Source organism: Protopterus annectens, chromosome 8.part1 (genome assembly GCF_019279795.1).
Source record: "Protopterus annectens isolate FY-2018-M chromosome 8.part1, PAN1.0, whole genome shotgun sequence".
Lineage (NCBI taxonomy): Eukaryota > Metazoa > Chordata > Ceratodontiformes > Protopteridae > Protopterus > Protopterus annectens.
In genome coordinates, this window is record NC_056742.1 from 57,037,601 (window position 1) to 57,059,644 (window position 22,044).

The following is a 22,044-nucleotide window of genomic DNA, read 5'->3' on the forward strand; positions in this document are numbered from 1 at the left end:
GTCCCCCACTCTGGAATTATAGATAAACTCACTAAACTAGGTATAAATCCCTATGTCACAAGATGGGTTGCCAACTGGCTTACTGACAGAACCCACACTATGAAAGTAGCAGACTCCAAATCTGACTTCAGACCAATGACAAGTGGAGTAACACAGGGTCCGGTCCTGGGTCCTCTCCTGTTTGGTATCTACTTCTCTGAAGTACAGGTTAACACAGATGGTCTTTGGCTAACGAAGTTCACAAATGACTGTAAACTAGGAGCCATAATCAAAACTCCTAATGATGTGGACAGCCTACAAAAGGGCCTCACTGAGACAGATGCCTGGTGACAAAGCCATGGCCTCAAGCTCAATGCCAAAAAGTACATTGTCATCCCTTTTGGTAAAAACTGTGTACCCATGAACTACCACATAGGTGATAGTCAACTTAACACCGAAAGTGTGATAAGAGACCTGAGGACACAGGTGGACAATAGTCTCTCCTTTGATAATCACATCGCCACAGTAGTCAGGAAATCCTTCTATGTGGCACACCTTGTCACAAAAGGTTTCTCATCCAGGAAAAACGAGGTCATTGTTCCCCTCTATTTGTCACTCATTAGACCCATTATAGAATACAGCACCCCTTTTGGTATGTACCTCACAAGACATCTACAACAACTGGAAAGGCCGCAGAAATACCTCACAAAGAAGATTACCAGCCTCAAACAGATGCCTTATGCAGACCATCTCAAAAAACTTTAGCTTTACTACGTCACTTATTGCCTACTCAGAGGCGATCTCTGCCTAACATACAAAGCTGTGTCAAACCCAGAGCTGTTGGACATGCTCCACTTAAAGAAATCCCAGTCACTCCAAGCTCCATGCTCTAGGGACCTAAACCTTGTCATCACAATAAACAGAACATGCTGGAGGGATAGATTCCTGTCCCAGAGACTTTCCATACTCTGGAACAAACTACCTATCTATATCAAACAAAGCTCCTCATTAGCACTCCTCAATTCACCCTGGGGATCAGTTCTGTGGTTCTGCTTGACAGGGGCACAGGAAAATAATTTTCTTGGGTGGCAAAGGCCAGGGTACCTCTTTGGCTAGGCTTATATAGGCCCTAGGGCCAATAGCCTAGTACCTATCTATGAACCTATGAATACCCCCAAGATCCAAATAAGTGATTTTTTGCTGTACTGTTCCTTAATAGATGAATCATTGATTGCAGTGCCTTATTTGGTAAGTACAAATCCAGGAATACTGCTCAACTGGAGAGACCTGAAAAATTTCTAAGATAATTAAAGACCTTAAGTCCTTCAACTGTCCCAGTAGATTAGCATGACTCTCCTTACTACTGGGAAACTTACCAACTGCCCCAGGGTGGTTTATGTTATGAAATTCATATAAATTACACATGAACAGTGGCATAGTAGATAGAGTTGTCATCTCACAGGAAGAAGTTCCTCGATTTGATTCTCAGCCAGGGTGCCTTTTATACTGAGTTGGCATGTCTTCTCTGTGTTCACTTCGATTTCCTTCTGGTGCTCTGGTTTCCTCCTGCATTACAAAGTCATGCAGTAGGAAGACTGGGCACTCTAAACTTGCCATAGGTGTGAGAATGTGTGTGTGTGTGAGTGTGTGTGTGTGTGTGTGTGTGTGTGTGTGTGTGTGTGTGTGTGTGTGTGTGTGTGTGTGTGTGTGTGTGTGTGTGTCAGAATAACCATGGCAGGGCTAGCCACCCTAGGTTGTAAACCTTGGCTCTAGATGATTGTTACTGTTGAAGTGAAACCCCACCCTGTATGCCAAAATGGAAGAAAGTAATTGTGGATGGATGAATAAATTGGATAGCATATTAGCAGTGTGTGTCCCAAAGCAACAGAGTAATCGCAAAAAGTGCTATGAAATAGTAACATTTCAGAATGATGTCTGGATCAGTCGTATAGCTATTTATTTTCCATAAAGTGAGTAGATATTGATTGAATGATTAAATTTCTGGATTGCTGACAGTGTGACTATAAAAATAAGATTAAAAAATGGTCTAGGAGGTCAGAAACTGTGTTGTGGGAGGCACCATGAAAGAGCAGCCCGCAGCCCTCCCCGAAAAACCATAAAATGTATGAACCCCTTGACCTGTTTATTCAATCAAATTTTGCTACTTTTCCACATTTATCAGCTGCAGTTATAGTATGTTGAATAGTATAGCTGCTTTTTGTCTGTTTTGGCCATTTTTAGCTTCATTTTATAGAATTAATATTTTATTTAGTAAGTTACTTAAGTATGAAGATAAAACATCTATTGGAAATTAAGAGGATCAGTTTGTACAATCATAAACGGCTCCAGAACAAAATATCATCCATTGTTTCAGGGTAGTTTTCAAAAAGGATGAGCTAGTTTCATATTCAGTAGCTCAGGGCAGACCATAATGGAACCCAAAAAGATGTGGGGGAGCAGATAAACCTTGCATGGTTAAGTATGCCACCTTTTCATCTGTATAGATTGGGGAATTTCTTTTAAAAATGTATTTTGTAGGACAGTTATACATTCAACCATTATGAAAAATATTTGTCTATATTATAACATCGAAGTGTTAAAACTTCAAATGTTATAATTTCGACCCCTATTCAGCAAATGCTTGAAATAGCGAAGCTGCAGAACACCAAATATTTTCCTAGAGAAAGCATTCGGTGGGCCATTTCTGCGGCTTCGCTATTTACTCGACTGTGGTGTGAGGGTAATGGACCGAGTTAAGGTAAGTGTGTGAATGGACCGAGGTAAGGTGAGTGTGTGATAGTTAGGGACCTTAGGGATAGGGAGCGGGTAAGGTGAGTGTGCGATAGTTAGGGACCTTAGGGTTAGGGAGTGGGTAAGGTGAATGTTTGATAGTTAGGGACTTTAGGGTTAGGGAGTGGGTAAGCTGAGTGTTCGATAGTTAGGGACCTTAGGGTTAGGGAGTGGGTAAGGTGAATGTGTGATAGTTAGGGACCTTAGGGTTAGGGAGTGGGTAAGGTGAGTGTCCGTTATTTAGGGACCTTAGGGTTAGGGAGTGGGTAAGGTGAGTGTGCGTTAGTTAGGGACTTTAGGGTTAGGGTTGGGTTAAGGTAGGTGGATAGCTAGGAGTGTACATACACGGTTTAGTGTAGGGTTCTGTGAAGTGTGTATGTGTGGATTATGTATTTTGGTGTGCTTGTGCTGTGCGTGTGTATATTCTCGGAACAGCAAATTTTTTCCCTGAGTGTTCGAGTATATCACATTTAAAGATTCCAAGGTCGAGCTTATGGTGCTCGATAGTTTGGAATTTCGACAATATGATATAGACCCAAAAATATTACCACTTTGTAACTGAAATAAGGATTCGCTGCTACAGAATTTCAGCTCTCTCTAATATATATCATATTAAGAGGCTTCAGATGTAATGTTATTTTTGGGTGGCTTAGTGGTGACATTGTAAATGAAATTACATGAACACAATGCCAGAAAAGTAATGTGCAGAGAGCCTGAAACTTTTTTTTCCATGGGCATTTGTCTCTGGACCCCTCATATCGTAGAAGACCTGCAAACAAATACATACAGAGCAAACATTAATTTCAATGAAAGTATTTTTAGAGCACCCGTTCACTGTATTAGCACTTGAAGAACTAGTTATCAAAGTGCTTTAACATTCTCATATTTTACAGCATACTGAGGAAAATTAGAATGATTTTTTCTTCAGTAATATCAGTGTATATAGTGCTCTTTATGTTTTTGCTAGGCTAAGCTGCCCAAATCAGGATTATCCTTTAAAAACAAAACCAAAGCACCTGAATGCAAGACAAAAGAGACCAATGTTTCTAGTGTGTTCTCAGTTTAATATCCACTTTCATCCTCAGACTTTATCAAAGAATGTTAAAAAAATTCTATCCAATAAGAATATAAAAGAAAATAATAAATTAAACAAATTTAAATGACCACATTAATATAAAGTGTTTTCCCAAAGAAACCAAACTTGCTAACACTTAATGGTTTAATACAACTAAAAATTTGTTTTACATTTTTTTTACATTTTTGTTTAATTGTTTTTGCATTCTTATTAAATAGAATGATTTTAACTTGGAGTATATAAAGATGTGTTTGTATTTTTTAATATCATTGATAAAGTCTGAGGATGAAAGTGGATATTAAACTGAGAATATGCTAAAAACATTGGTCTCTTCTGTCTGACATTCAGGTGCTTTATTTTTGTTTTATATTAATGTTGATATACACCTGGTCAGGCTTTGCTTCAGTTTTTTTTTGTTTGTTTTTGGTTGTTATTTTAAACTGAAAAACAGATGGCAGGCGTGACAGAAGATTAACTTTTAGATTTGTTGGTGCATTTGATCCCTGATGGCCAAGCTAAAACAATGGAAGAATTGGTTGCTATAATTTCTGAAATGCAGATATCGCTTTCAGTCTTAACCCAGGACTACGGTGGTAGAAATCAAGGCAAGTCAGATGTTCCTTATAAGGTGATTGATTCTTCCGATGGTGAAGAAACTGTGGTCAAATTTTCTTTGGGTTAAGGTAGAAGCAAACACTCGTTCTTCAAAGATGCTGCCTCAGTACTGAATAACAACTGCAACTTTTTCACCAGAGGTTGAGAATATGTAAGGGGACCCACATCATTGGTAAGACAAAATTTAAAGGTACTGTTAAATGACTTAGAGAGGGGACTCAAAAATATTGAATCACCCTCATCAAAATAAAATATTTTGAACATTGTTGTCACTTAAAAATGTTACCAGAGGGCTTACAATTTTTTAAAGCCCCTAATGGTGTCCTAATGGACAGCTCATTTTTAAAAGAATTATTAGAATTTTTTAAAAATGTTGGGCTAGAGTTTATCAAAGTTTTAATAGGCAACACAGGTAAAAAACACAGCTGCAGAGGTAAAAAACACACTATCCAAAGCCAAGAACACAGCATCCATGGGACCTGACGACATCCCAGGCTGTGTTCTACATGAAGTACAGAATGAACTGGCACCCCACCTAAGTACCATGTTCAATCATAGCCTCACCTCAAGCTATGTGCCCACTGAATGGTGCACAGCGACTGTTATCCCACTCCACAAAGGGGGAGCCACCACAGACCCCGGAAACTACCGCCCCATTAGCCTAACGAGCCTGGTCTGCAAGGCTATGGAGCATATCATCATGGAACTTATAAATGACATTGGTAATCTCCAAACTCAGGACCCCACCCAGTTCAGGTTTGTAAAAGGCAGATCATGTCTCCTAAACCTGATAGACTTCTTTGAAGCAGTCACCAAAGCCGTAGATGAGGGTAAGGTGGTTCACACAGCCTATCTAGATCTCACCAAGGCTTTTGACACCATCCCCCACTCTGGAATTATAGATAAACTCACTAAACTAGGTATAAATCCCTATGTCACAAGATGGGTTGCCAACTGGCTCATTGACAAAACCCACACTGTGAAAGTAGCAGACTCAAATCCAGCAGACCAGTGACAAGTGGATTACCACACAGGCCAACACAGAAGGTCTTTGGCTAATGAAGTTAGATGATGACTGCAAACTAGGAGCCATAATCTCTCCTTTGATAATCACATCACCACAGTCCTCATCACAAAAGGTTTCTCAACCAGGAAAAAAGAGGTCATTGTTCCCCTCTACTCGTCACTCATTAGACACATTATAGAGTACAATGCCCCTTTTGGTATGTACCTCACAAGACATCTACAACAACTGGAAAGGCCACAGAAATACCTCACAAAGAGGATTACTGGCCTCAAAGAGATTCCCTATTCAGACCGTCTCAAAAAACTGCAGCTTTACTCCATTGCATATCGCCTACTCAGAGGTGATCTCTGCCTAACACACAAAGCTATGTCAAACCCAGAGCTGTTAGACATGCTCCACTTAAAGAAATCACAATCCCTATGAGCTACACGCTCTAGGGACCTAAACCTCATCACCACAATAAACAGAACATGCTGGAGGGATAGACTCCTGTCCCAGAGACTTCCCATACTCTGGAACAAACTATCTATCTATATCAAACAAAGCTCCTCATTAGTACTCTTCAAGAAAAATCTTGATGATTGGATGGGAGATAGGAAATTCACCCCGGGGATCACTTCTGTGGCTCTGCTCGGCAGTGGCACAGGAAAATAATTTTCTTGCTTGGCGAAAGCCAGGGCACCTTTGGATAGGCTTATATAGGCCCTAGGGCCAATAGCCTAGTACCTACCTACGAACCTATGAACCTATGAACAACTATGATAACTTAAATATTATGAGAGACCACCTAGAACAACTGCACACCAGGCTAAAAGAGATGATTAAAACATATACTGAATGTGAAATGGACTATGAAAATGTTTTGGTTTCATTAGACTGGTTTGAGAAAATTATAGTCCTAAGAAAACAAACAAAAAAAACCGGAAACATTTATACTTATGAGAATTGTACAGCTTATATTATTCCTTTAAAAAAAGAATTTTACATCTACAATCCAAAAATTTACTGTTTATGAAAATTCTACTAGTGGTAATGGAACAACAAGAAAGAATGAAATGGTAGTGATGTCATACAGTTCAGTAATTCTATGGAGCATGCAGGAAGGAACTACAATGATGATGAAACACCAGATTTTCTCCACCTTCAAGTTTCCAATATTGAAATTCCACTGCCACTTTATTCCAACAATTCCATTTCTTGTGCAAAAGAAAGTAAACTTCAAGGAAAAAACTAAGGTCGGGGAGGGGGATGAATTTACCACAACACAGCAGAAGAACAACAAGGAAGAAATGATAAAGGGTGGGTGTGATGTGCGTTTTAATACCAAAAATTACAATTTGACTGATGTAAACTTAAATGAACACCAACTACAAGTGCTAGAATATAGTTTTAGCTTTATTCCTAGCCATAGAGCTAATATCACTCAAAACTTAATAAAACTGAAACTTTTTTCTAGGAAACATATTTTGAAAGACATTCATGTAAGGAGTACTCTTAGAAAACTTTCTGTTTTTAATACAATGTTAGACTATACTATAAAATCATTTAATACTTTTTATGAAAATGAGACAAGATATGTTTTGTCTAAAAGAGTGAGTAAACTTTTTTTTTTAATTTAAGCCCAGAACAAATGAAAGCATTAAAAGAATTAAAATGTAACAAAAAGTTAATATTTATGAAAGCTGACAAGGGGGGTGGATGGTAATTATGAATGTGGTACAGTATAATACTCCTATTGAAGAAATGCTTAGCAATGTAGAAGAATATGCAGTGACCAACAAATGTGAATTACAGAACATTTATTCTTATATCAGAGACTATATTTATGAAATGGTACTTGATGTAGACATGGTTATGGAGCTGTATAATTTTCTTGCTATAGAACATGCAAGGCAAGGAGTACTTTTTGGCATACAAAAAATTCATAAGCATCCAACATGTCCCACTTTCAGATCTATTGTGTCAGATTCCGGAAACAGTATTGAGGATATTTCTTTATTTTTAGACTCAGTACTAAATCATTTGGTAACTTTCATCATACATAATGGACACTTGGGATTTTTTGAACAGTTTCAAAGAATTTGCTGAGATATTAAAATACTGCCTTAGTGGCACTTATATTTGTACTGTTGACATAACATCATACTGTTAACATAACATCCCTTTTCACTTCCATCCCTCAAGAGAAGGGTATGGAATATGTTAGGAACTTTTTACACAAATGCACCAACTTGGAGAACAATCAGGCTTATTTATACTGTTCTTTACTTGACATTTTAATGAAAAATAATTTCTTTTTGTTTAATTCCAACATATTTAAGCAAAAGAAAGGTATCACTATGGGAGCAAGAGTGACATCCACGTATTCAAGTTTAGTTCTTGTTTGTTGGGAGTTAGAGATTCTTCCTGGTTTAATTAAACACTCTAACATTATATATTACAAAAGATTTGTGAACAATTTCTTCAAGGTGAAACAAGAATTCATCAGGTCTTTTTAGATGGTTTAAATTCCAGCACATCTTTTTTACAGTGTGTCCTAGGGGAAGTGGGACAAAGAGTAAGTTTTTTGGATGTGGAATTGTGGTATGATAGTACTCCTTCAAGATTTCATAGCTGCATACATCTCAAAAGCACTTTTACAAACCACTATGTACACTATAGGAGTCACCATCCAACATACTTGAAGAAGAACATTCCTAGGGACCAATTTATTTGGGTCTCTAGAATGAACAGTAGGGATAAAGATTTTGAAAAGGAGATAAAGTTATCACTTATCTGTTTTTAGCTAGAGGATATGATAAAGATCTTTTATCACATACTGCTGAAGAGATATGTTTAAAATGCAAAACATAATTTCATCTTATTTTGATATATGGATTCTCTAAAAAAAAAATTGGATCTTTAGTACATGATACAGATGAAACACAACATAACATAGCACCTAGATTTTGTTTGGATATGACACTGGACAGTGAAATTATCAAAAATATTATATGTAATAACTGGAAAAATACTGCTGGGAATAGTGATATCTCTAATGTAGTAGGAGAGGTCCCTGCATTTGTATCCTGGAAAAGTCAGTGTGTTAAATTAAAAACTTGCTTGAAAGATATTCAACCTACATTCTTCCACCATTTACACAAAAGAGACAGGGTACTTATAAATATCATAATTGCCTTCCATTTTTCTATCACATTCTGTTTACATTTTGTGGGCAAAAAATAGATACACCTGTAATACCAAAGGTGATACAGACATAGCTGCATGCTCAGGATGCCCAAGCGTCTATGTGGGTATGACCACTAGAAGCTTGGGCAAACGGATAAAAGAACATTGGTATGTTACTAAAACTAAAGACAGTAGAAATACTCTTTGTAGACCAGAGGGGTGGCAACTATAAAAATGTTGTTGAAGGAACAGAAACTTGTTGGCTAATAAAATTAGCTGCTGACAACCCCCCTGGTCTAAATGACTCAAGGAACGCAGACTTGCTATCACTTAAAGGGTTAATACAACTAAATATTTGTTTAAAATTTTTGTTTAATTAATTGTTTTTGCATTCTTTTGCATTCTTACTGGATACAATGGTTTTAACTTGGAATATATAAAGATGTGTTTTGTATTTTTTTAACTTTTTGATAAAGTTTGAGGATGAAAGTGGATATTAAACTGAGAATACACTAGAAACATTGGTCTGCTCTCTCTTACATTCAGGTATGTACAGTACACCAAGTAACACGGTTTCTTAAGCAATTTACTGAGTAGGATGCAATTTGTTACATAGCATGAAATCCCTTTTCTCATATTAAAAACTGATTTTTTCCTCAGTTTTTGGATGCTGTTGTGAGACACTGCAGGATATTTTGTGATTCTTCATCTTATGACTTTTAAGTAGCTGGTCTGTTACTGTCTTTTATTATTCACTATCAAATCCAAGTTCCTTTTCTGATACAGAATCAGCATTCGAAGTATTCATAATGCTAACTTGTGTGGTGGACATGTCTTTTATTCCTGTTTTTCTCCCTACACTTCATTGGCTCTTCTTGGCAGAGGCTCAGTTAATTAATCAATGGGGCAGCGAAAGCTGACACACTCTGGCTAGGCTTATAAATGCCCTCGGGCAGATAGCCTAGTACCTACCTATGAACCTATGAACCTATGAACCTTCACTGATTATTTCTTGTTTGTTGACAATAGCAAACTTCTTGGAATTTTACTGTTGGGCTAGTGCTTAATTGTATACTGGTGACATGCCCCAAATGTATTGCAAAGTTTGTATCAGAAGAGTAGTGGGAACTTGAAATGTTGTAATTGCATTTTCTGGTACTTGCGTATTATCGCAACCACAGCTTTTCTGCATTGACAGCATTCTCAGCAGCATGATGTTTCACATTAGAACGGAATGTTGCAGAGAATGCTGTCAGTGCAGAAAAGCTGTCTTTGCAATAAAACATTCATAGTCAACTAGTGTAGTGTTATTAAGTGTAGTATTGATACTACTTTTTAAAAAAAAAAATTCATGCAATTCCTCTTCACGTTGAACGTTTAAGCAGCAGAATTGCATGGATTTTTTAAAAAGTAGTATCGCAACCACACTTAATAAGACACGGTTGGTTGGCTGTTCTGCATCTGCACTTTACTAAGCTTTTCTCAGCTGACTGCGCTTCATTTAGGAAAGGCATTTTCGATACAGAAGTAAGGCATTAAAAAACAGTACACAAGTGTAACAGTTTTAAATCCTTTGAATGAATTGTAAACATTAAAGAACAGAAATAAAACATCTCATAATGCATTTCTTGTGGTGGAAATTGGACTCCTATCGCAGTTATTAAAATTTGATTGAAAGCAGTCCTTTTTGTTGTCTGTTTGTGCTTCATGCCAGAAGAATTCAGCATTCCTGTTCAGCAGTGTGTTTATTGTTAGAAAGTTATTTTGATGTTGATGTTGAGTATTGATCAGTGCACCGTAACGCGACCAGGCATTCTGAGCAGTAAATGTCTGTCAGCCCTTTCCAGAAACTTAGGCCATCATTTCTCCGTTGCCTTCAGGAGAGTCAGGGTATAACTGATCACTACTCCCTATCACAACCACAAAATGGTCAGCATTGACAGCATTTTCAGCAGCACGATGTTTCAGTTAAGAACGAAATGTTGCCGTGAATGCTGTCAGTGCAGAAAAGCTGTGTTTGCGATAATACGTAAGTACCCATTGTCTCTGTCTTTATCCAAGGCAGACAGACAGAAAGAATAACTGCTGGATTATCCTAGATCCTTTACTGCAGCTGGTTTCCCTTTTTACACTGGCATATGCATCTAGTTCTGTGTACCAGATGAGTAATATTTTTTCTTCTGAAAGATTTTTCTGATTCAGAAGCTTTTGGGGTATTTACACATTTTCCTCATCTCATTACATTAGTGTTCAGTTTTGAACTCATTATTTATTGGGCATTTCTTTTTTTTTTTCTTTCCAGAATGGACACATCTCATTTAATTTTGTTTGTGTTTAGCTATGGTATGATATTTAAAACTTTAGTAGATGTTGGGAATGTTCTGTAGTGTTTTTAATTTAACATTCCTGAAGTTCTGAAATTCTAATTGCTATAAGCTGGTTCTCACTTGAAGGCTGGTCTATGCTCAGAACATCAACCTGAAAGATCACCAATGCACAGCAATGGAGTCACAGAGGCTAGACTTGGAAAAGAGTGAGCATTTCTTATGACTTTTTCCCTCTTCTCCAAATTTTTGTAATCTTAGAATTAAGAGACTGCAGGAGGGGCTTGTTTCCTTTGCAAACATTTTTTTTTTCATGTTACCTTGAGTGTCTGTTTTAACTAGCAATCTCCCTTGGATATAGATGTTTTGAGTTTGAATTATTGCATCTCCATTAAATGAGGTGCAGTTATTCCTTGTAGACCCTTACTTTCCATGTATTCTGGCATACACCAACTGTCTAATCTCAGTTAAATATATTTCAGTCCAGGTACCCTTGCGATTGCTGTCTTAACTGTATTCTAAGGTATTTTTATTGAATCAGGTTGCCCTGGCTCTTCGGTATATATCCTGAAGTACCCCTCTGCCAAGAATATATCAGTTAGTGAAAAGGAAATACTTCAAGCCCAACTGTTGTATGTTAATATAATTACTGTGAGTACAATTAAATCTAATGAAGCAGCTTTGGCTGCGAAAGCGTTCACCTATCTGTCTTTGGAATAAATACTATTGATTTTTACTGCTGTGTTCTGTTGCCTCTTTTGCCTTTTACTTTTTATATAATTAAATGATCTTAATACTAGTACATGTTTATAAGTACACTAGATTCCTAGCTCCTGATCATTCACTTGAAGACTCTTCAGGAGTCTGAGCTTCATTCACTGCCAAAGGTAGCATATGGCATGTGGGAGATATAATGTCTAAGGAAAGTGTTAGTTTGAATTACATATAGGAATATGCTTGTTTTTATTTTTAGGTGGTTGTGTTTACAAGCAGCACTGTTCATTTTGACAAGGTAGTAAAGTCATCACTTTAACACAAAATCATTTGATACACATGTACTTCAGTGATGAAAAATCACATAAAAAAGTGGCAACAATGTGGTTGTAGACATGATTACCCACTCCCTTTTAATAAACACGTGCATACTTTCTATACCTTTTGTTACTACAGCATTTCATGTTCTTTGCTCCATGGTTTAAAATCTGAATGAATCACTGACATACTATAATAGAAAATAATACACAAAAGGGTTAAACTACATAAAGGCTTCCTTTTTTAACTTCTACAAGACAGTGTGTGTGTGTGTGTGTGGGGGGGGGGGGTCATAAATCACATATCTTTGAAATGCAAAATATTTCCTTTTGTGCTATATATTTAATTCACCATGGTGACATTTTTTTCACATTTTCTTATAATACTGCAGCATTTGTTTCGTATTCATGTTTCACCCATGCAACTATCCATATCTTGCTCACCTTTACCATTCAGTTGTTTACATCATTCGTGGTCATTGCTTTATTACTTTTGTATCATTTGTCTTTCCTTCTAACATGTGAAAACAGAGGTAATACAGATGGCTTGAGTGAAGTCTGATATCCCACCTGTGACCCAGAGGGTGACAGAACTAACAAGAAACAGAGTATAAAGGATTAGTGCAGATAAAATCAATTAACTAGCAGATCTAGGATCTCTCTCTCTCTGATACCCTTTTGTAGGAGGAATAAAGACACTTTGTTGAAGTTGCCAGTAGTTTATTCAGTTAAGTAGGTAGATGGATGAGTGTTCTTTCTAACATGTGAGGATTATATTTGCTGGGAACAACATCCTTAAGGCACCATTAATTGTAAAATAAACACAATTTGGCACATAGTTTGTGAGTTACAGTGAAATATGTAATCAGTCTAGCACTGATATTGTGAAAGTACCCAAAGTAGGTAGGCACTAATTTGTAGCTCATTCCATTGCCTGCCTTTGCTATGTAGTACTATAAATTTGTGACAGTCCAATAATGGTATATTTGTACAGGAATTTTCTGACATTAGCAGAACCACATTTTCAATTTAAACTGTCTAGATGTTTTATTTTTCATTTTTCCATTTATATAAAATATCTTAACTTTTTTATTTTATCTTTCTAAGAATACACATTAAGGAAACATGAAAACTTAATTTTTAGATACAGTTTTTGTATCCTTTGGAAAAGGATCTGAAGGAATATTCTTTAAGTATACATATTGTTAATTAGTAAGTATTATAAGTCTGTCTTTACCCTAGTAGTAATTTCATAACAACATTGTAAAAAATATGTTCTTTTTTAACTCAGGGAGACCCCCCCACACACACACACACATACAGACACACATTAAATTGTACTATTTAACATTGGCTTAAAATATAAAAATAATACAATGCATATTTTAAGTGTCAGGTTCATTGTTTACTAGTATTAGTATTCAAGTGACTGTATTTATAGACTTTTATTTAGAAACAATGCAGTAGGTCTGCAGCTCTTTGAATTTTTCTGGAATCGTGCCCTCCAAATAATGATAAATTACTTGTGCAGTATGCCATTTGCTAATTATATCCATGATTTACTGCAGAGCAAGACTTAAATCATTCATTTCAGTCTTGCGTAACAGTGCTATAAAATTTTTAGGTTTAAAAATGGTTTCCATGTGTATAATTTAAACAAATTTGATAGCTTTTGTATATATCATATACTGCAATCATGGTTTGTTAGCTACATGCTTTTCATAATGTCTTTTTGAAGCTACTATTGCATTTTTGAGATGTAATTTTGTACCAGTGCTTGCATGATTTAGCACTGATATATTGTGTTATATCTTACAGTGAAATCAGTAATAGCAGCAAAAAGTGTATTGTATGCAATGAAAGTTTAAGCTACTAAGCATTGCTGATATAAAAAGAATGTCTGACAGAAAGAACTATTGATTTGAGAAGTCTTATAATTCTCTGTGCTTGTTTACAGCACTCTGAGGTCGAGAGAAAATAGTTTGAGTGAGTGAGTGAGTGAGTGAGTGAGTGAGTGAGTGAGTGAGTGAGTCTATGAGTGAGTAAGTGAGTGAGTGAGTGAGTGAGTGAGTGAGTGAGTGAGTGAGTGAGTGAGTGAGTGAGTGAGTGAGTCTGGAAATATGTCCTGCATCTGAGAATTAGAAACAGCATTTTTTTTTGTATTTGTTACTGCACTGAAATTGTTATCATATATCATGCAATGAAAAATATTTGCAAACAGCAGTTTACTAAATTTGGTTTTTGGCAGAATCAATGATATTTTTTTTCCTTTTAAAATATTTCCAGGTGAGAAACCTTACAAATGCCCCCACTGTGAATATGCTGGCACTCAGTCTGCTTCTCTTAAATACCACTTGGAACGCCATCACAGGGAACGGCAAAGTAGTTTGTGCACCCTACCAGGGAACTCCCAAAGCCAAGAACAAAAGGATGAAACAGCAAGCAGAGGCTCTGTATTTATTCGGCCAGACATGATGAGAGGAGTCATTAAAGGTTTGCCTGGGGCAGATTTTAGAAGTGGTGTGTTGCCTCATCACTGGGCACCAGGGCTAATTTCTTCAAATGACTGTCATGGTCAGACTGCTGGCATCAGCTCAGAGGCAGTGTCAGAAAATATGAAACTTCCTGAAATATCCATTGATGGTACACGTTTTCCAGATATCAGCAGGTTGTATCACAGCATGGCTGGAAATGGGATCAGCGTTCAAGGATCCTTACAATCATTTATGGACACGTTTGTTCTAAGCTCACTGAAAAAGGAAAAAGAAAAAGACATTAAAAATAAGCCCTTGTCTGAAATTTCTTCTGCAAATCCTCTAGGACCAGAGTGTGGAGAAGAAAATGCAGTCAAGAAATCCTCACATGGAAAAGGTGAAAAGTCCCAGTATGAGCCCCTTGACCTGTCTGTTAGACCAGATTCCACTGCTTTGCCAGGATCATCAGTAACAGTGCAAGGAAATGTTGCCTGGCATTGCTGCTTGTTCTGTTCATTCACGACTTCCTCATTAGAATTAATGGCACTTCATCTTCAAACAACTCACATGGGAAAAACTAAACACGAAGGTAATTTTGTATCTGTTGGGAGTAGCAAGGACCAGCCTTTGGAACCATTAACAGCATCACATAAAGTAACTTTATCATTGTCCTCAACACAGCCAAATCAAGAAACATTACTTTCAGACACGGTTATCCAGGATACAACTTGTTGTGAACCAAGCAGCAAAATGGACACCAGCAAAGAAACATGTGAACAGAAGAGCCCCACATGGCATGACTGTCAGAACACCAGTTCTGGGACAATAACAGCTAATTTTATATATGTTTCAGACAAGCATTCTGAAATGACAGAACACAAAGAGGAAAACATCGATGTTCCAGTTTTGGACTCTGCAAGCAAAAGTATTCCTGATGAATCATCAGATGAAGACTCATCTGAAGATTTGGATACATCAAAGGATGAAGATGAAGCAGATGAAGCTGATGAAGCAGACAAGACATCTAATATGAGAAGACACGAGTATAGTTCAGATGAAGAAACCAGTGACAGCAATGCTGATGATAAGACTGACAATGCACATTCCTCTCCAACTGCACAGTCTATGGAAAATCTTTGGCATGGGATGAATCTCTTTTCATCTCAAAGACTACCACAAGATATAATGAAAGCAGACAAAGGTCATGGACAGCAGGTCCTGGAGCAGCAAATAAACATGCTGTCTGTCCTGAGGGCCTACAGCAATGACAGCTTAGCAGCATATAATGGCCTTGGGAATAGTTCCACCAGCAGTATGAATGTCAAGAGACCAGATCTGTCTGGTAAGTACATCAAAGCATTTGCTATAATATTTTTATATATATTTTATAAGGCTCTGTATAGTATGTTTCTTAGTGGTATAAAAGTTAATCCTGCTGAAATCTTAAAGTGATAGGATACAAAAAGAGGAAATTGCATCTCCTTTGATATGACATTCATTCAGATTACTACCAAAATGGAAGTTTATTGCTTTACAGTAGGTATGTATATCAGTTCTTCAGTGAGAAGAGAAGCTTCTAACCCTGCATTTTATTTCCCATCTTGTGTACTTAACCTGCTATTAGCTTAGAGAATGACCTTGCAAAATGAGTGGCATATGTGACTGAATTCTATCCTCCCCAGAGAATGACATCGTCACCATGTTTCCATCTTCAGACTCTTTGGAGCAAGGTGTAAAATAAATGCATGCATACATAAATACATATAATAATTGCAGTCTCTTCCATATTTATTTCTCTTGCTTTATTTATTGTAGTGCAGTTTTATATCATTTCAAACAGGAACCAAACCTGGAGGAAAAAGAAAATGTCAATCAAACTGATTCTGCCAATGGAAAACAACTGGGCTAAGAAGTTTGAGGACATGCTGCGGTAGTGTTGTCGCCTCACAGTTAGACGTTGCCCGTTCGATTCTCAGTTAGAGTGTCTTCTGTGTGGCGACATGCGTGAATGGGCGTTCCTTCGTTGAAGGTTGTGCGTTAGGCCCGGCAAGCCAGTACGTAAAAATCTACTGCCAATCATTGGCGGACGGGAGTTCCGCTGTGGCGACCCCTAACCGGGAAAAGCCGAAAAACACAATTAAAATTCACCAAGAGGGAACACTAGACTAATAAGTTTTAGGAGGGTTTTTTAGATATTCCTAGCTCTACAGATATATAAATATAAACACACACACACACACACACACACACACACACACACACACACACACACACACACACACTTAAACTTTATGCATTTCACTTGTATTTACTATACTGGAATCTACTAGACTTAGTCACCATTTTTAACTCTTAATTAACCCTTCAGCAAGGCTTTATCCAAATAAGTATTTTAATTTTTGCATCCATTACTCAGAATAGATAATCCTTTTATACTGGCATTCATGTTAAAGTAACATTACAGAATTGTGTGTTTGTAAAGAGGAGTGCTTTCTGCTACCCACTTTCTTATTTGTTAACAAAGATTTGTATTCTTATATCAGATGTATAAACATGCTTACTTGAATAATTATAGTAGGTGGACTCATAAATCCCTCTGCATATGAAATAACATCCATGCATTGCAACTCTGCAAACTAAGCTTACTGTGGAGTTCAGTCACTCAGAGTGCTTGTTTATAAGTAAGACTCATGAGAAATAACATTCTTATGCATTTTGGAAAACCTTCATAGGTGCTCTACCTTTTTCAGAAATTACATACAAAACTTGCCATGCCACATAGTTTATGCTTGTCATTTTCTTGAATACAAATAATATATGTGAAATGTTATGTTTTCAGAATGATAAACATAATTTATGACAATGGTCATGTTATAATCAGTATGCATTCCAAAGGAATGAAGAAAATGTGCACTTTATTCCTAAAATGGCATATGTCATGAAATTTTCACATAATTTATTCAAAATATAATCCAACAAAACTACTCTCTCAGGTCTTGAATTAGCAGTATTACAAGATGATAAAGAACACAATGGATAAATAACAGTTTTGTGACAATATTATTTAGAAAACTGCATCTTTTTGAATTTTATCATTAATTGCATTCATAATTAAAACAGACAATACACTACTCATGGAGCAACCATGACACACAGCTTTTTATATCTAACACTAGAAGATAACATTAACAGTATTTTTTTTTGTAACCTGATTTTAACACTTTCACGATCTTCCCCTTTACTGCATATTTCTCAAAAATACTCCATAAGGCTGTATGATACACATTATCAAATGCCTTATTAACATATTTTAAGCAGTTTATTCTTCCTTAAAATATTACCATCCATCTCTTTCATAACAATGAATAATTTCTTAATCAGTAATTCTTGTCTATCCTTCATTTAATTCCATGAATCCTTTCTGTTATATCTTCATGAATCACAATTTCACCTGAATTATCTTCATAAACATTTTACAGTCAGAACTGTTCAAAGGTATTGGTCTGCAATTAGTTATTTAATTTTATTTCCTTTTTTCCATATACACTTAATGATTCTCAAGCATATTTACCTGTTTCCTTACTTAACCTTTCATTAACATCTTCAAGTAAAACTCTCTTTTAACTTTGTCACTTTTTTTTATAAATTCCATATCCTAAACCATCTGAGCCAGATACAGAATCCTATTTTACAATGTTCATTACCACCTCCAATTCTTCTAAATTATCTTTCCTAAGTATCTCTTATGTCTGATCTGAAAAAAAATTCACTTCCCAAACTATCTTACTTACTTTTTCTTTATTCTTATAAGTTTCTCTAACATACTTTTCAAATAATTTCTAATTCTTTCCTGTTTATATCTTATATTATTTTCATGACCTTTTGTTCTCTTCATTAAATAGATTTTGTTTTTACAGTCTTAGCCAAAAAATGCAATACTCCTTCCTTCCTTTTACAAAATCAAGTTTCTATCTTTTGTATTCCTTTCAAACAACTTAATCTTGTATTTCATACTATTTGTTATTATCATCTTCTAAATATAATACAATTTATCTGCATATCTTATTATGCTTATCTTTTTCTAATTTTCTATATTCTATTTCTATGTGCATATACATTTTTTATATATTTTTTCTTTAAAATCTAACCACCAGTGTGTCCAAGAATTATAATAAAGTCTCATTGATTCATAATCTCAGAGAAGCTTATTGATTTCTTCCTTTAAAACAGATTCTGCTGTTCCCTATCCAAAAAAAAGTATTTTTTCTTTCCTTTACCTTCTTTTATAACTTTCTCATCATTTTTGATTTGTACTCAAATCCCTCTATGATATGAAAAAAACATTCACACTAGTGCACCCTATCTCTTCCTTTAAATCCTCAAATAATACAAATAGTCAGTCTTCTGTTTGCAAAATACCTCTTTTATATATCCACTGACTAAATTGCTAAATATACAAATTTCCCCATTTCAGAACATCCTGAAATCTTTTAATGTCTTTTACTTCATTTCTTTAAAAAAAATTAAGGCTACCATTGAAATCATTCATAATAACAATCAAAATATTTACAGCTAACTATAACAACATTTCTTACAGTAACTTTTCCCATTCTTTAAGATTAGTATATGCATATAAGCGATTAGCCTATAAATGTCACATCCTCTCCTAACATCATCTATATTTAATCTACCAGATATTCTAATAAGTACACTTATAACCTTAATGCATTCTCTGAACAAGCAAATAAATCAATAAATAAATAAATAACATCTTTTAAGACCCAAATTCATACCACCTGGTGCCCTCATAATTTTTCTAATTGTAGATCAGAACCTGAAATAAGCCTAGTATGCTGCAAACAATATGCATCTGTTTTTTGTCTCATACCAATCTATTATTGACAGCCTCCTTGATCTGTTAACAAAACTGTCCATCCACAGACTCTTTCTCCCATTTGTTGCACATGGGGTCAGGGTATCACTTTACCAGTGGCAATCATCTAGAGCCAAGATTTGCAATGTTGGATGGCCAGCCTATCAAGGCAGTTCTTACACACCACACATTCACATGCACACTTACATCTATGGCCAATTTAGAGTATCCAATTCACCTACATATGGCTTTGGAATGTGGGAGGAAACCCACATATACATAAGGAAGACATACAGACTTTATGTGGAGTCTGTATGCCCTTCCTGTTTGTATGGTTCTCTTTCCTTCCTCCCATTTTTAACCATTGAAGGCAAATGTTTTACTTTTCTTTTTTTCACTTTCATTGTCTCCCTCCAATAGTACCTTTCCTATTTTATGTAATCTTTGTTTTGTCCTTCAAAGAATCCAATTGTACACTGCCAGAAATTTAATCCACTTCACCTTCTAAATCTCTTAAAATTCTTTCAGCACTATCTTCTTGAACTACTATATTGTCATGAACACTTTCTGTCACATCTAAAATATCATATGATCATTATTTTCCAGAATATCATGAATTATACCATTTACTAATACTTCTTTATGATTTCCTGCTTTTTTATAGTTAAACCTAAAGTGTCCCGTACGTTTACAAAATCTACACTCTTGAATACATTCACTCATAATGTGCCACTTTTCTCCAGACTGATTACATACAATCTTTTTGCAATCACTAATTAAATGGGCACTACTCCATCCAAAAAAGTATTACATCAGCTTTGCAACCACCATTCCAAACATCTGTAGCATTGCATCTTTGTTTTCTTAACATCATCCATATCATCACAAAATATTTGCAAACAATTTATATATTTTAGTAAGATTTTCAGTACTGAATTGCACAAAAAAAAAAAAAAAAAGTCTAGCACCTAATCCAGAAAAAATATATTAATTCCTGGAAAAATCTTGTTTCTTTCTTTCACATAAGTCCAAATATCTCTCCATCAAAACTTTCATTTAGAATGTTATGTCACAAAATTGTTCTTTGCCTAAATGTATAAAGGATCTAACATCCTTAACAGAAAAAAAAAACAGCAGGCAAAATAACATTGTTCCAAATAAAATATCTGTCCAGCTCACAATCCTTTTTTGATTTTATTCTAACTGCGAGTCTTTTCTTTCTAGTATTTACAGTACCTTAGTCTTTCATAAGTATGCCACCCACAGCTGCTCCATACAATTTCTGTTTTTCTGTTTTGACACATCATGTTCCTTATGTCTACAATTCTCCTTTTGATTTTCTCCACAAATTCTTTCAGTCATCTCAGTCCACAAAATTTCTGAGCCTTCACCAGGTTCATCTTTCTCTAATAATGGTAGCAAATGACCTCAGTTCCACCTGATTTTGCCTCCATAATAATAATAATCTCTTCCAAAACCATTACTGGTACATCCTCACTGGGTAAACCAGCTAAATGCCTATTAGGAAATCCATCATTCCCAAACATTCTGATACTGCATAAATCAATTCAAAAATGAGGTAGATACAGCTATGCAACAACAGTAATAAACTTGAACGGCCCCAAATTTAGCGTTTTCTGATGAAGTTCCTTTAAATAATAAAGAAAGGCATGAAATTACAAAATTTGTGGCCATTCAAGTTTATTGCTGTTGTTGCATAGCTGTGTCTACCAGGTTTTTGTATTTATTTGTGTATTCTACTTAGGTTGGTGGTTCAGTTCTTCTGATAATGCATATCTCAATTTCAAAAATGCCATCAACTCTTCTCAAAACCACTGTCTTTGTCCTCCATTGCATTACTCCTCCTAGCCACCTGCATGCCAGGAAGGGAGACAGAAGTTTGCATAAAAATACAATAAGTAGTGATCTTTTATCTCACATGACAAAATACATTATTTCGATATTTACATGTATATATATATATATATATATATATATCTATATAGGGTCTATATTAGAACATCGAAGTTTCACAACTTTGAATGTTCTAATATCGACCCCTATTCAGCGAAAGCTGAGAACATCGAACATGCAGAACAGCAATTTTTTTCCCTAGGGAAAAAATTTGCTGTTCCGAAACACGTACACACAACACAAGCACACCAAACAAACAGCAATCCACACACATACACCTAAAATACTACATCTAACCCTGCACTAAACTGTACAGACACCCCTAAGTAACCACTTACCTTAACCCAAACCCTAACCCTAAGGTCTGTCACTATCGCACACTCACCTCACCCGTGACCTAACCCTAACTCACCTAATCTGCCCTAACACTCACGTCCACACAATTGCACACTTCCCTGATCCACGCCCTAACCTTAACTCACCTAACCTGTTCTAACTCTCACGTCCACACAATTGCATACAACCTGACCCACACCCTAACCCTAACTCACTTAACCTGCCCTAACCCTCATGTCCACACAATCCCACACATACCTAACCCGCGCCCTAACCCTAACTCACCTAATCCATGCCCAATCGCACACTTACCTGAACCCGACCAGTAACTTTCCACCACAGCGCTGAAAATAGCAAAGCGACAGAAACAGAAAAGGACTTTCACTGAATAGGGGTCGATATTAGAACATTCAAAGTTGTGAAACTTTGATGTTCTAA

General features: G+C 36.1%; 1 protein-coding gene across 4 annotated transcripts in view; it reads left to right on the top strand.

The window, feature by feature from the left end:
- The window catches only part of ZNF536 (zinc finger protein 536), a 1,745,320-nt gene that overhangs the window by 1,269,017 nt on the left and 454,259 nt on the right, over window positions 1–22,044 (top strand). For all 4 annotated transcript variants that reach the window (XM_044081674.1, XM_044081671.1, XM_044081673.1 and 1 more), the window contains one exon: window positions 14,296–15,825. In XM_044081674.1, the coding sequence (XP_043937609.1) occupies window positions 14,296–15,825 (1,530 nt within the window). The remainder of the gene's footprint in view (window positions 1–14,295; window positions 15,826–22,044) is intronic.